General features: G+C 39.4%; 1 protein-coding gene across 1 annotated transcript; it reads left to right on the forward strand.

Annotated features, from left to right (window-relative positions):
* The first annotated feature begins 1,623 nt into the window (after positions 1 to 1,623).
* gins3 (GINS complex subunit 3) lies at positions 1,624 to 8,403 on the forward strand. The gene is made up of 3 exons (XM_066713856.1): positions 1,624 to 1,895; positions 2,351 to 2,584; positions 4,151 to 8,403. The coding sequence occupies exons 1-3, from the start codon at positions 1,725 to 1,727 to the stop codon at positions 4,379 to 4,381; spliced, it is 636 nt and encodes a 211-aa protein (XP_066569953.1). The 5' UTR covers positions 1,624 to 1,724; the 3' UTR covers positions 4,382 to 8,403.
* The last annotated feature ends 6,048 nt before the right edge of the window (positions 8,404 to 14,451 follow it).

Here is a 14,451-nt window from a genome sequence, read left to right on the forward strand (position 1 = left end):
ATTCTACATATGCCTCAACTGCTTTTAGTCAGTCACTTATGATGCTAACAATATACTACACAATGATAATTTAAAAAAATATCTATCAAAAATTATTTCAGAGTGTAGTCCCTCCCTTGGCCTTTATGATGGCTGTGATTTCTAGTACATAATACAAATACATCTGGGGTCTCTTCCTGATTCAGTATTCCAGTTAATCCCATAGGTATTCTGTGGACTTAAGGTCAGGATTGTAAGAATGATGATATATTGCAAAGCCTTCTATGTTACTAAAAATGATAAAACTCTGGGAAATTTACTTTCTAATATATTCATAACAGCATGCCATTAAATACCTTGGTAGGGGTCCATGAATTAATATATGCACATGGGGCCAAGGATTAGCATTTTCAGGCAAAGGTAAAACTGGAGGATTGCAGTGCTATATTGACAAAATATTTTTGAAGAGCATGGATTAAAAGGATGTAAGACACTAGCCTGGTATGGTTTTTGCTATTGTGGATAGGTTTCGTCTTGAAGTGTTGAACCTGTTTTGCTTGTGAGAAAAATAAAAAAACATAAAAAAACAAATGGGAAATAATATTTTTGGCTGTGGTACTACTTTGCAAATGTAAAATCAAACAAGGTCCTCTTTCTGTAACATAAGTGCTTTATTCATCCACACCCCCACAAGGAGGACATTACAAAGCTTGTATGAGTGGGTGAGATAATCACGCCGTGCCAGCCAGAGGAAGGGGTTTAGCTTAATAAATTATGAAGTCTATTTCTGCAACAGGCACCCAATGCTTCTCCCTTATTCCTGAGTCGTTTACTACAAGGCTTTCACTAAGGATGCCTCTGCTGCCAGCAATGGCAAAGTAGAAGCACTTACTCAGCATAAAGAATCCCACTCTTGTATGGCAGCCATGCTTCAGATGTCTGGGATGGCAATGGCTGTTTATTTTTAAATTAGGTATCAAATGGGTTTATTTGTAGGTCAGTGGCTTTCGAGAGTGTTGATAATGACTTACATTCATGTTGTTCTTCCCACCACAAAAAATAACTGCAAAGCATTCAATAGTAATGCAGCAGCTGATCCAACAAGTGTGATTTCATTTTATATATATTTTTTACACGCATTTCCAACTTAATTCTCTAAAATAAAAAAGGTATTATTTTTCTTCTATTCTCTTGGACTATAACATACACATAGACGCTCACAATATCATCTTGATATATTATTATTACTATTACACACTCTATGTGTACCCTTTTGACTTCCACACCAATGAATCTATAAAATTCAGAAGTTTGTGGCACGATATATACCTGTGTGTAACATAAAATACATAAAATATAAAATGTATATACCTATACATACTGAATGTTATTTTATGTTAGTAAGTTTGTCAGCAGCATTACTACTATTTATATGATTAGCTTGGCTTTGCAAAAAAATGACATGCGCTTCAGCGTTTGGTACTACGCCAGCCCCCTCCTTCAGACATCATCAGTAGAACTCAGAAAACTCAACTCGATAAGACATGCAACATGTATTATCGATCTGTGTTCTCTGAGTTCTACTGGTGATGTCTGAAGTGGAGGGCGGAGACGGCGCCGTATTCAAAGTGTCGCGCCAAGTTCAGAGGCAGGGCTTCAGAGGCGCTGGGAGACAAACAGCAGCAGCAAAGACAGTGCTTGTGTAGTTAGTGCATTGTTGGATTTACCAATTAATCGAGATAAAAATGACGACTCAATCCTATATACCAGTTGCGCCCGGTGTTGGAATGGAGGAGAGTTTTCTCTCTCTGGATGATATCTTGCTTTCACACGAGAAACTGCCGTGTCGGACAGAAACGGCCTTCCCCCGCCTTGGTTTCCTGGAGAAATCCAGTGACACCCGGGACATCCCAGAGGTGAGGGCATTGTTCCTTAATAAATTAATACAAATACACACGTAAAACGAAGAGGCAGGTTGTATAATTGGATCTGCTGTCAATCCCCCGCTGACAGTACACGTGTCACTTATCTGCGTATTGTGTTTTCTTGCATTCTGAACTGAAAATACGATCAATTATGACATACATACACACATCAGTACACTTCAACTGATTGAATACACAGCGATCACAAAATAAATCATTGCATGTTTGCGTTTGACCCTACGCAGCAGAGTCCAGAATAGCAATAGAATAACCCCTTCCTCATGAACTCAATTTATGCACAATTTATTGAATGGGAAGGCAGCTAGTTACAATATGTATTTTTTATGCTAGAAAAAAAACCCTGCAATTTTGTTTTGCATTGAATCGTATGTAATCACGTGATCTGTGAGCTGTCATGATTGTGTGTACATCTAATACCTGCGCAGGGGACAAAAATGGAGATGCCCCTGTGGCTGGCTAAGGGCCTGTATGACCGCAAGCGGCGTGTGGTGTCTGTGGATCTGCCCAAGGTGTATCGAGAGGGCTGGAGGACGGTGTTCAGCGCGGATCCCAACGTGGTCGATCTGCACAAGATGGGGCCTTATTACTATGGGTTGGGCTCTCAGCTTCTGCACTTTGAGAGCCCTGACAACACAGAGATCGCCCAGTGTGTGCTACAGGTGAGCCCAAAGGAGCAGTACACTACACACTTTCTCAGCCTTTTGTCACACATTTATCTATACATTAGTGCTGAGATTCGGGTTCTTTAGAGGGTGATCTGTGCCAAAAGTTCTGATTTCAACAATCCTACTTTATCTTGCAGGAAAAGCATTTGAAATTGATGATTTTTTGGACTGTTTCAAAACTCAGTGTAGCATCAATTAAGTGTCACATTCATTTGTGTCTCAAATAAAATCCAATCCCACATCTCTAGCGTAAGCAAATCCAGAGATCCAATCTATAATCATACCCCCAGAAATAGCCCTATTGACCTATTCCAATGTATTTTGGGTTTTAATTCTGTTAGAAAAAATAAATGTATGTGTATGCGTTACACTGAAATATTCCAGAACTTGCTTGTATTTCAGAAATGACCACAAGGTGGTACCCTTTTGATATGCTCACAGTGTTACAGTACTGTACATGTTGTATTGTGTTGCTGGGCAGATCTGAGCTCAAAAACCATTTTTTTGGAGCTTTGTCAAGATTTCTCATTGAATAGACTTTCCACCCCCTGCATTTATACAATTAGTAGTTTACATTAGGAAATGACACAAGACTAGCTTCATGACATTTTTTTGTATAAGGAAGGTGTATTCTCTGATGGCACTTTGGTTTTCAACCTTTCTCTTATACATAAGTTGAGTTTTTCAGTTCTCAAATCAAAATGCAAAGGGAAAAACAACTGGAGATTATACAAAATGATGACCATTTAGGTAACAAATGGGAGATTAGACAGCCTAACGACTCCAAATCACAGCAGAAAATAGCCCAACCAAAAGCCCCATTTCAGACCTAATGAATTCACCATCAAATCCATATCCAAAGACTATAGCCACATCATTGATTTCCAGATTTGCTGATATTTGCCTCAGGTCTTCAGTCCTGTTAAAGATTTGGTTTCAGTTTTCTATGTCCCTGAACTGTGTAACTGTATTTCAAATCGAACATGAATGCTGCCCAAATTAACCTTCACAAGGTTTATAACTGCTTCCAGATTCCTGGCTAGCGAACAAACCATTGTACCATTTTCCCAGAGATTCAATCAGTATGTTTATATGGTGTGACATTTTTTTTTATCAAATTAGACCAGCAAGTTAAAGTTCTGATGGAGCTTGCAGATGTTTTGTGGGAAACACAGGGCACTTGTTCAGATGCAGGAGTAGGCTGAGCACCTACTTTTCATATGTACAGTAAACTATAGAATATGTTGACTGAAAGCTCTGTTTACATGAGACATCTGGATAGGTTGTGCAAAAGAAGGGGACATTGTTAGATGCGGTCTTCTAAAAATTGTGAAGATATTCCATTGCATTTTCTGTTTACATGGCTTTTGATAGCACTTTGAATTTTGGGGGAGAACTGTTTTCTGAAACCAATCACTGTTTTCTTAGTGAGGTAAACCCTCTAATGGAGTGATCTGCAGTACCCAGTGTAAGGGAGGTTTGCAGGCTGTTGAACATCACTGTCCAGCTTTGAAAACAAACACCAAAATCCAATATAAATACACCACGCTCTGTCAACAGACCTTCGTTGGGCGCTTCAGGCGGATCATGGACTCGTCCCAGAATGCCTACAACGAGGACACGTCCACACTGGTGGAGAAGCTGGACTGTTTGGAGAGGAGCTTGTTTCAGTCGGGACAGAATGGATTAAACGATTACCAGCGCTGGGAGAAGGGCCAGGCCTCGCAGATCACAGCCTCCAGCCTGGTGCAGAACTACCGCAAGAGGAAGTTCACTGACCTGGAGGCCTGAGAGGGACACTGTCAACCGGCCTCCCTGCAACCAATCGCTCTTTCACATACTGTAATTGTGGCAGATGTTATTTTGATTAATGCACCATAGCAAAGGATGGTCACAAAAGGGAAATTGCCCACAAGAAAGTGAATGAATCAGACCTAGAAGTGTGCGAATGTAATTCTACCCGTACTCTGTTTGCCCCATTGTGTGTGTGCTGCATAGAGATAGACCAGTTTGTCATTCACAGGGCTAACCTTTTAACAGAATATCCTATACGATTCCAGGGCAGGCGAGAAGATTTATAATCCTCATTGGCCGAGACATGCTTTCAAAACTCACCATAAGATGTGACTCATACCGAAGAGATATGAGGCACTTCAAGACACTCCAGAGGTTTCAACTAGGTCAGATTTAATTTGTATTACAGTGCATGGGACTGTCTGTTTTATTTAATTAAATAGAAAGCTATGATCCTTTGCCTGAGCAGAACCCTTGAGGAATACTTCAGCCTGGCTCTGGCATACTTGTATGCATATCTGATATGAACTAACTTGTGAGTTTTTATCATTGGTATCGTATAGCAGCGGAAGTACATCACTGATGATTGTTATACGGACATGATTTTAAACGATCCATTATAAATCCATTCAAGATGCTACTATTTGTATTTTGTTTGTTTTTTCCTTTTGAGAGAGTGTCCTTTTATTTTGAATCTGTTCCAAATATATCTTCACTATTCAAACTGTTTTCAGCAGATTAGCCAAGCTTTTCTGCACTGTCCATTCCTGTTAGACAGACTATGGCAAGAAAGTAAAAAAATTATACAAAGACTCTAAACCCTTAATATACAGTAATACCTTCTATATGTGCTTCATTGTACAGCTTGGACATTTCAAAGGGTGAAAATCAATGTGTTTTTTGTGTGTAGAAGAATTAAAACATTTTTATGTGGAACAAATACAGGGAAAGCAAGATACGTTGCACAGGTGTACTCAGAATAAATCCATCAGTGACATACTGTATGTGAAAAATAACAAAGTATTTCAAACTTCTGGTGGACTTATGGTAATCCCAGCATTCTGCATGAGTGTCTGTGTGAGATCCTGCTGTATTGGTGCCTGCACTGGTTTTGTGAAATTTGTCAGGTGTGAATACGACCCACACACACCTGATTAATTTTATGAGGGAGTAGTGTGTTGAAATGTGGATAAAAATAATGACCTAAATGAATACTTTTTTAACAAATCTTATATGTTCTCTAGGCCTAAGATTTAAGCATTGAACAATTAATTACAGCTATATAAGGTTGAATTATACAAGTAAGCAGCAATTTGAAGTGAACTGAGCCAGAAAACTTAGAATGAGCAAGAAAAATACAACACTAAGCACAAAAACTTAATCTCAGAAACAAATCTCAAACACAATGCAGCACAGAAACCAAGATGAAAACACACTTGTGTTTGAGGGAACCTTTCCCCACTGGTATATTATTTTCTTTGGAGTAGGCTGATCTCTTAAAACCAGCTGTTTAGTGAAGGGTTTTGATGTATGTGTACAAGGTATATTTGCCATTGTTGTTTAACAGTAGTGGACTTATTATGTATTCAAGAATAATTGTTAGGTGAACCAGAGCTCTTAAAACAGACTGTTTTTGGGCTTGACATGATCTGCTTACCTGGAAAATTAAAGTTGGGCCAGTTCCTCATTTTGGAGGTAAATGTTTTGGCAGCCAGTTGCCCTTTATTTATGAAACTGTCTCTTCAGTTTAAGGGGGTTTTGGATATAAAACATCCCCTGCCATTCCCCCCCCCCCCTCAATTCACTGCTCCTACTGTGGAATACTGTTAATTCTTTGTCTCTTATGGTATCCAGATATTGTGCACTTGTTAGATTTAAATATCCAAACAGTCCTTCTTATAACAGGTTGGTTATAGGAATTTAGATGCGTTGCTAAAAGGCAGTTAAGTGTCTTTGACCAAACTCCTGCTTGCTAGGACCATCACTTACCACCAGGATACACTGCTACCCAGATTTCAATCTCCAAACTAGGGCAGATAACACTGCCAGCTTTAGAGAATCCACTTGATCACTGATAATGAATGTGTTTTTGTGATACGGGTACATATTTTGTAAAAGTCCTTTTATATCAGAGGAAAGCTTTTTTTTTAATTATTATTTGATGTGTTTTGTGTCATCCTGTTTCCCTACAATAATGATGAAGCAAACAACCAAATTATATTTTAAACTGCGTGTTTGCTTAAATGAGTATGAAAATATCAGTAGCTTTTGTAAGCTTTGTTTTTTCAACAGGTATGTTTTATTGGTCTTTCAGTATCATAGTTCTAGAGAATGTGTTGAAGTTATAGACCGCTCAACAGTGTCTTTTAATAGGTTTCATATTTCAGTTTTGTGCATTTTAGACTTCAGTGATGTGTTGGTCTTCCTCGTTTTATTCTATCTGGAACGGTTTCTATGGCTTTGTTAAAATGCCAGTAATGAAAGAGCCCCCACTGTAAACGGGCCCCTGAGTCATACGGCTTAGAATAACGAATGCTGTGATGTACGTTTCGAAGAGGTACATCAGGGGGAGGTGTTTTAGAAAACAACCACTGCTCCAGAAAATTAGAAGTAATTGGACGAATGCTGTACCTTAATTGCAAACCTCCTTGCACATTATTCAGGCTTCATCTAAGCCTATAACGAGGCAAGGGGTCTATGTGCTGAGCAACTTAAAAAAAGAAAATGGGAATTGGAAATAAGAGAACAAGCAGTGGGGACAAAAAGGCAGTATGTTTAGCAGACTAATTCAGCTGTGAGAGATCAGGCTTCAGTCAGGTTGACATGGAATAACCGAGTTCCCTTTGTGCGTTTCGCAAAATTAATTGGATTCTTTTCCAAGGGCCTTGGGTTTACTCCTCGCTCACAGGGGAATTTTTTGATCGAGTTAAGATGGCAGACTGACAAGAGGAGGGACTTGGGCTCAACCTTGCTTCACCTATCGCTAGTATCTTACCCAAGAGCCTCGCTGAGCTGTTTCTTAACGGATCTCAGTCTATCGGCCTCTGAAATGTGTCATGGCAGATTGTGGTCCGGACACCCACGCTGTGTAACTGACACATATATAACAGTCACACTATACAGGTGTCAGTTTCATTGTACTTTAGAAATACTGCTTTTTGAAGAGGCACTTTCCTCTTGGTGTCCTTCCAGGGCCGAGCAGCAGGGACTCATGCTGTGACTCAGGCCACTCTGGAGGTTCGCTCACAGTGGGGCGGAGCTGGTTGTTTTGTGTTTATCAAGCCATAGCCAGTCTGTGACCTTGTCAGTCTGGATGCATTCCCTACCATCCCAGGGGTGACATTGAGGCACATCACGAGTAGAGTGCCCAACTCACCCAGCTCCCTTCACTACCCAGGGAGCAAGTTTCTCTGCTACTGCAGGATTCACTTTAGTATTTGACACAATGTTATATCTGCCACCCAGTCATGTGTGAAATGCATGTCATCTGGCTTCGTTGCCATTTGCGGAAGATATCGACATGGTCCTCTTGATTTTAGTGATCCAGTGAGGTCAGTGCTCGTGAAAACACAAACAGTGCTGCTCTACTTTCTGGATGATGTGATGAAACCAATGATGTTTATGGAATAGCCTTTGCTGAGCCAAGCTGGACCTCTCTTTCTGTTTGTTCTTGTTTTATGACAGCTCTGTTAAACTCTCTTTCAAAGCTCTATTCAAGGACGTGTTTGTAATGTAAAAACTTTAAAGCCTGATCGGATTGTTTCTTCATCAATATGAGCAAGAGTTGGAGAATATATTATTTTCAACTTTAAATGACGACCTTTTTGTTTTGTTTATCCCTATATAAACAAATCTTCTCTCATATTTTGATTTCAGGCATAATAGATACAAAAATGCTCTCATGCACTGCTTTAATAGTTGTTAGCACCCGAAGGTGTATCAAGACCCTGTACCCTGAGATGTATCCTGTTGTGTTTGATGTTCAGATTATTAAAGTGGAACAATCTGAACATCTCTTTAATTTTGGAATCTGCATTTTTTTTGTTTATAAATTGTTTTGGTTTCTGGGGAACTGAACAGTTATGTAAGGTATCACTCAGTATAGCTCATCTATGCTGACAATTTTGCCTTTTCCATCAGAAATCCCAAAAGAGGATGTGTCTAGGAGAGACTGTCTGAGCTGTCGAATATCCAGAATCTAATTCATGTATAACTTCAAACTGATTGCAAATTTAATGGTCTTTTTGAGTCGGGGAAAAAGTCCCCTGTCCCTTCATCTAAGCAAAGCAAACTTCCACTACACACTAGGCACTGATATAGCATACACGCCATGCTTACGCACACAAAAAGAAACATCAACTGCATTTGTACCTTGAACACATTCTGCGGAAAGCTTTTATTAGACCACTGTGATGGAAAACTACAGTGATGTGTTGCCAAAGCGGGTGACAAAAGGGAGCTGTCAGTTCCTGAGGCTCATGTTTTTCTTTGTGTATAGTATGAAGTATGATGAAGTGCAGGCTTTTGAGACCGAGGTGATGAAAGGCAGATGTTTTTTATAAGGAGCACAGGGACATGATTGGTAGGCCATGTTTTTGGTTGAGATTTGTATCTATTCTGGGCCATCAGCACGGTCCAGTGCTGTGCGTTTCTACCAAAGTCATTAAAAGTTAGTCCAGGCAATTTATTCGCCAATGTTTCTAGAAAGTACAAGTCTTTCAGTCTGTTCAAAGAGCAGGAACAGCATCAGACCCTTAGAGGAACAGCCTTGATATACAGATAATACTTATTTTCAAGGCTTTTACACATAATTATGTCAATGATGCAGTTGATTGTACAGTACCTAGAAAACATTTCAGCCCCCGGAGGGAAATGAACATTTGAACACATTCATCAAATAATTGGATAAATAATGTAATGCCAGGGAATTGAAACAAATCAATTTAAATGAATAGTGCAACTTTATTATAAGGTGACAACAATCTGTTTATATAATTCCTGACAACAATGCGATTTGCCTTTTTATTTTTTAATTGGCTGGCAACAATTTTGTTATATTTGATGGGCAGACAAGAGATTTACAAATGCTTCTTCAGTTCAAAACATGAAAAGGATGCTCTGAGCTAGATGTGATCAATTTGCAAGGATCAAACGGATCTTCATGAGGATAAAATGAATCCATTCTTACACACAACATGAAATGCAAACCACCCACCCCTGAGATGTACCTTTCTCAGATGGCGGAACTGAAATTAAGGTCAAGCTCTTAAATAGATTCAAGTGGTGACTATGTTCTTTGTTGGCAAACCTCTGCATTCTTGATAACATTCTGTCATAGGACAAAAAAGAAGTGACGCATGTGTAATAATAATCGTAAATAAAAGCTAATTCTCATTTCGCCATGGCGCTCTTATCCAATCTGCAGGCCTCTGGGCATGAGCTCCTGTAAACATGCTGTCATGATTATTACAAATGGGAGCTAAGAAGTGGAAGGAGAGTCCATGTGAAGCAAAAGGTTTAAATAATCACGCCTAAGGCAGAGAGATCGAGCAAGAGGAATGAAGCTGCTCTGCTGTTGGAATATAATGAACGCCCCCGAAGCACACATTAGATATGTAAAATCATTCTTAATTAAAGAGATGTTACACATTAAAGTGCAGAAAGATGTGAAAGTGTTGTGTACATGCCCTTTCACAAGGGTAATTTTGTGCTTTAATCTGACTAGGCATACAAGCGAGTGTTTGCGTTAGTCTTTGCTTCAGTGATGAGGACCTCTGGGCTTTGCCAAGGGGTTGTTGCCATGTGTTTTCTGTAGGACTCGAGTCCGCAACTCTTTCTAGGCACCTGCGGTAACAACTGAATGTCCTTTCCTGACATCGTTGCTTCGGAGGTAAAGAATGCGACAGTGTATTTCTGCATGGTTTTGTGTGTGCATGCTGAACAGTAACTCATACAAAATACCTTTCAATTATGTCAATGATGCAGTTGTGTCATGGTACAGTACCTATAAACCATTTCAGCTGCTGGAGGGAAATGTACATTTGAACACATTCATCAAATAATTGGATAAATTATGTAACACCAGGTCATTGAAACTAATACATTTAAATTAATAGTGCAACTTTATTATAAGGTGACAACAATCTGTTTATATAATTCCTGACAACAATGTGATCCTAATCATTTTTTAATATTTGATAGGCAGACGAGATTCACAAATGCTTCTTCAGTTCAAAACATGAAAAGGAAATGCTCTGCGCTAGATGGGATCAGTTTGCAAGGATCAAACCTTGTATGGATCTTCATGAGGTTAAAATGAATCCACTCTTACAGCATAAACTGCAACTAATTTTATTTAGTTTTTTCTCTCTGCCTACTGGTGTCCTCCCATTTTTCTGTTTGCAGCAGGCCTCACTCTGTGTGCTGTTTATACCCATCTGTTTGTATACCGGCTTTTGAGTCTGTACATGTGATTTTGTCCCTGAAGAGTACAATACCAAACGAAAATGGAACTGAATTGAACTGATCATAGAGAGAACAATTGATTAACATATCCACAGTGTCATGGTGTGCTGACATCCTGAAGGGATCATTCATAAACGATGAAAAAAAATACTTCAAGAGTTATTGAAACAATTTAGCAGTACTTAGGGATGGGAAATGCTGTATTTTTTTAAAGGTACCAGCTGGCATCCTTATTTCATTGGGGGATAAAGGTATGTCCAAAACACTCATACTGCTATTAACTTTCATTTCTACAATACACCCAGTCTTACTAAATTGGAGGTGAGTAGCAGTGAGCTGCTGAAATGGGCTATCACTTTGCTTATAAAGACCGGCACTTTTGAAATAAATTATGAACTGGCACCCTCTTTTTTCACACCAAGCAATAAGGATTATTGTAGCTTATCTGTGAATCTTCAAAAGAGACTTCCAATAAATAAATGAACAAGCAAGTAATCAAATAAATAAATAAATTCTATTTTAAGATACCCTTTCCAAAACCATCTATTTTAATCAAACAGTTGTTTTTATCCCAGCAAAGCCATTGGAGAGGGATTGAAAGGTTACAGTATTTCAGAACAATCATTTTGAAATGCAAAATCTGGACAGATACCGGGAGAGACATATACGGTACAGAGAAGGTACAGATCAATTAGGAAATCTAGTTAAATTCTGTAAAATCCTTATCCATTTCTTTCTTTCTTACAAATAACAAACGAATATGTCCTAAGGAAGGCTTTTGGTTGGCAATACCTTTTAAATTTTAATAAATACTAATAAGCTTAATTTTGACATTTACAGTGAGGGAAAAAAGTATTTGATCCCCTGCTGATTTTGTACGTTTGCCCACTGACAAAGAAATGATCAGTCTATAATTTTAATGGTAGGTGTATTTTAACAGTGAGAGACAGAATAACAACAAAAAAATCCAGAAAAATGCATTTCAAAAAAGTTATAAATTGATTTGCATGTTAATGAAGGAAATAAGTATTTGATCCCCTATCAATCAGCAAGATTTCTGGCTCCCAGGTGTCTTTTATACAGGTAATGAGCTGAGATTAGGAGCACTCTCTTAAAGGGAGAGCTCCTAATCTCAGCTCGTTACCTGTATAAAAGACACCTGTCCACAGAAGCAATCAATCAATCAGATTCCAAACTCTCCACCATGGCCAAGACCAAAGAGCTGTCCAAGGATGTCAGGGACAAGATTGTAGACCTACACAAGGCTGGAATGGGCTACAAGACCATCGCCAAGCATCTTGGTGAGAAGGTGACAACAGTTGGTGCGATTATTCACAAATGGAAGAAACAGAAAAAAACTGTCAGTCTCCCTCGGTCTGGGGCTCCATGCAAGATCTCACCTTGTGGAGTTTCAATGATCATGAGAACGGTGAGGAATCAGACCAGAAGTACACGGGAGGATCTTGTTAATGATCTCAAGGCAGCTGGGACCATAGTCACCAAGAAAGCAATTGGTAACACACTATGCCGCGAAGGACTGAAATCCTGCAGCGCCCGCAAGGTCCCCCTGCTCAAGAAAGCACATGTACAGGCCCGTCTGAAGTTTGCTAATGAACATCTGAATGATTCAGAGGAGAACTGGGTGAAAGTGTTGTGGTCAGATGAGACCAAAATCAAGCTCTTTTGCATCAACTCAACTCGCCGGGTTTGGAGGAGGAGGAATGACCCCAAGAACACCATCCCCACCATCAAACATGGAGGTGGAAACATTATGCTTTGGGGGTGTTTTTCTGCTAAGGGGACAGGACAACTGCACCGCATCAAAGGGACGATGGACGGGGCCATGTACCATCAAATCTTGGGTGAGAACCTCCTTCCATCAGCCAGGGCATTGAAAATGGGTCGTGGATGGGTATTCCAGCATGACAATGACCCAAAACACACAGCCAAGGCAACAAAGGAGTGGCTCAAGAAGAATGCGTTTTTCTGGATTTTTTTGTTGTTATTCTGTCTCTCACTGTTAAAATACACTTAACATTAAAATTTTAGACTGATCATTTCTTTGTCAGTGGGCAAACGTACAAAATCAGCAGGGGATCAAATGCTTTTTTTTAAGTTTCTGGCTCCAGAGAAAAATGTTCTCTCATTCTTCTAAAAGCATCTAAAAGTTTAAAGGTCTGAGTCTAGCCAGGTACAAATACAGCCTATAAAAATAACAATTTATATTGGGGTTTCATTCCATTTAAATGTAGTTTGAATATGAGATGGGGTTTCTTTTGCACCAGATAAAGCATATTAGACTTTGCTGTGGACTGAAAACATGGGACTAACAGGATGCATGTTATTACTCAAGTGAGTTACAGCAATCAGTAAAGACCGAGGTGTATGCTGAACACATGCTCTTATTAAAGGACACATTGAGTAGCATAATGAAGAGGCCTATCTATTCAGTGATTTAATGTTGTCTTGTCTTGTGTTGTCTTCATCATTCGTTACATCTGCACTGGTGACCTGTGATGCATGTTTATTACACTTTACTTTATTCCAGTTAGAGAATGAAGATAAGGCCTTTAAAAACACCATCCTTGTCACTACATATATAGGACTACTCTGTTGGCAGGTAAGGTTAAGCTCTTTGAATGAAAAAAATAATGTATCAGTTAAATACCAAAAGGTTAAATGATAACAGGAGGTCTATAAATACATTGACACTGAACTCTATCTAATTTGTTCAGCCTGACTGGATTGCATTTCATTCTGGCTTCCTATGATTCATCATTAAAGATCCATTTAAAAAAGAAAAAAACAATTCGCCGGCTGTAAGCGGATCAGAACACATTATTTCTACGAGAAACTGATTTTTCTAAGAGCTTTGTCCGAGGTGCGCTTTGCTGGGATGTTGCCCAGTTCCCAGGGCAGCAGATATGGAATCCGATACCAAAGAAAACAGCGCCAGTGAGCTCGGACCGAAACAGCTCAATATGGACGTCTAGATGCCAAAGTGCCCACAAATGAAATACTGAGGGCTTTTGATTGGGATTTCACCTCACACGAACTCTCATTAAAGAAAGGGTTCTTTCTTTCGCTCTGCTATCCAGCTCTAGGTTATTAAGAGAAGAAGCTTGGCCATTGAGAAAACTCGGACAAAACAGCAGGCAAAAATATAGCAAACATCTTGAAAACTGGTGGCCTGGCTGTGTGCATCATTCAGTGCCAGAGAACAACAGTCATGCTGAAGAAATTATTATCATGTCGGTGGAAATGTTGTGTGGAGACTGGACTGCTACTTTTTGGGGTTCTATGCCTTTAAGTACAAAGTGTTTTGTTGTCACCAACCTACCCCCCCTCCAATGCATTTCCAATCTTTGGCACTTTTTCTGAAGACGTTTGTGTGCAGTTCTGTCTTCCAGTCTATAGCCTAAATCCATTTCCCTCTGGTCCCAGTCTACACATTTTATGGATTTGGTTTGAGTTTGGATTCACGGTTGCAACCAGCATTTTAAATTGGTTAATCAAATCTCTTGCACCTATCCATTACAGTCAGTCCTTGACCGTTGTCTGCTGCAGTATCTTTAGTCTTTTCATTCTTAATGACTAACATA

This window comes from Amia ocellicauda, chromosome 9 (assembly GCF_036373705.1).
Source record: "Amia ocellicauda isolate fAmiCal2 chromosome 9, fAmiCal2.hap1, whole genome shotgun sequence".
In the NCBI taxonomy this organism is placed as follows: Eukaryota; Metazoa; Chordata; class Actinopteri; order Amiiformes; family Amiidae; genus Amia; species Amia ocellicauda.

Excerpts from the sequence above, each read along its gene's own strand:
- gins3 (XM_066713856.1), top strand. The coding sequence starts at position 1,725 with ATGACGACTCAATCCTATATACCAGTTGCGCCCGGTGTTGGAATGGAG. Across the intron at positions 1,896-2,350 it reads ACACCCGGGACATCCCAGAG|GGGACAAAAATGGAGATGCC; the intron begins GTGAGGGCATTG and ends ATACCTGCGCAG. Across the intron at positions 2,585-4,150 it reads TCGCCCAGTGTGTGCTACAG|ACCTTCGTTGGGCGCTTCAG; the intron begins GTGAGCCCAAAG and ends CTCTGTCAACAG.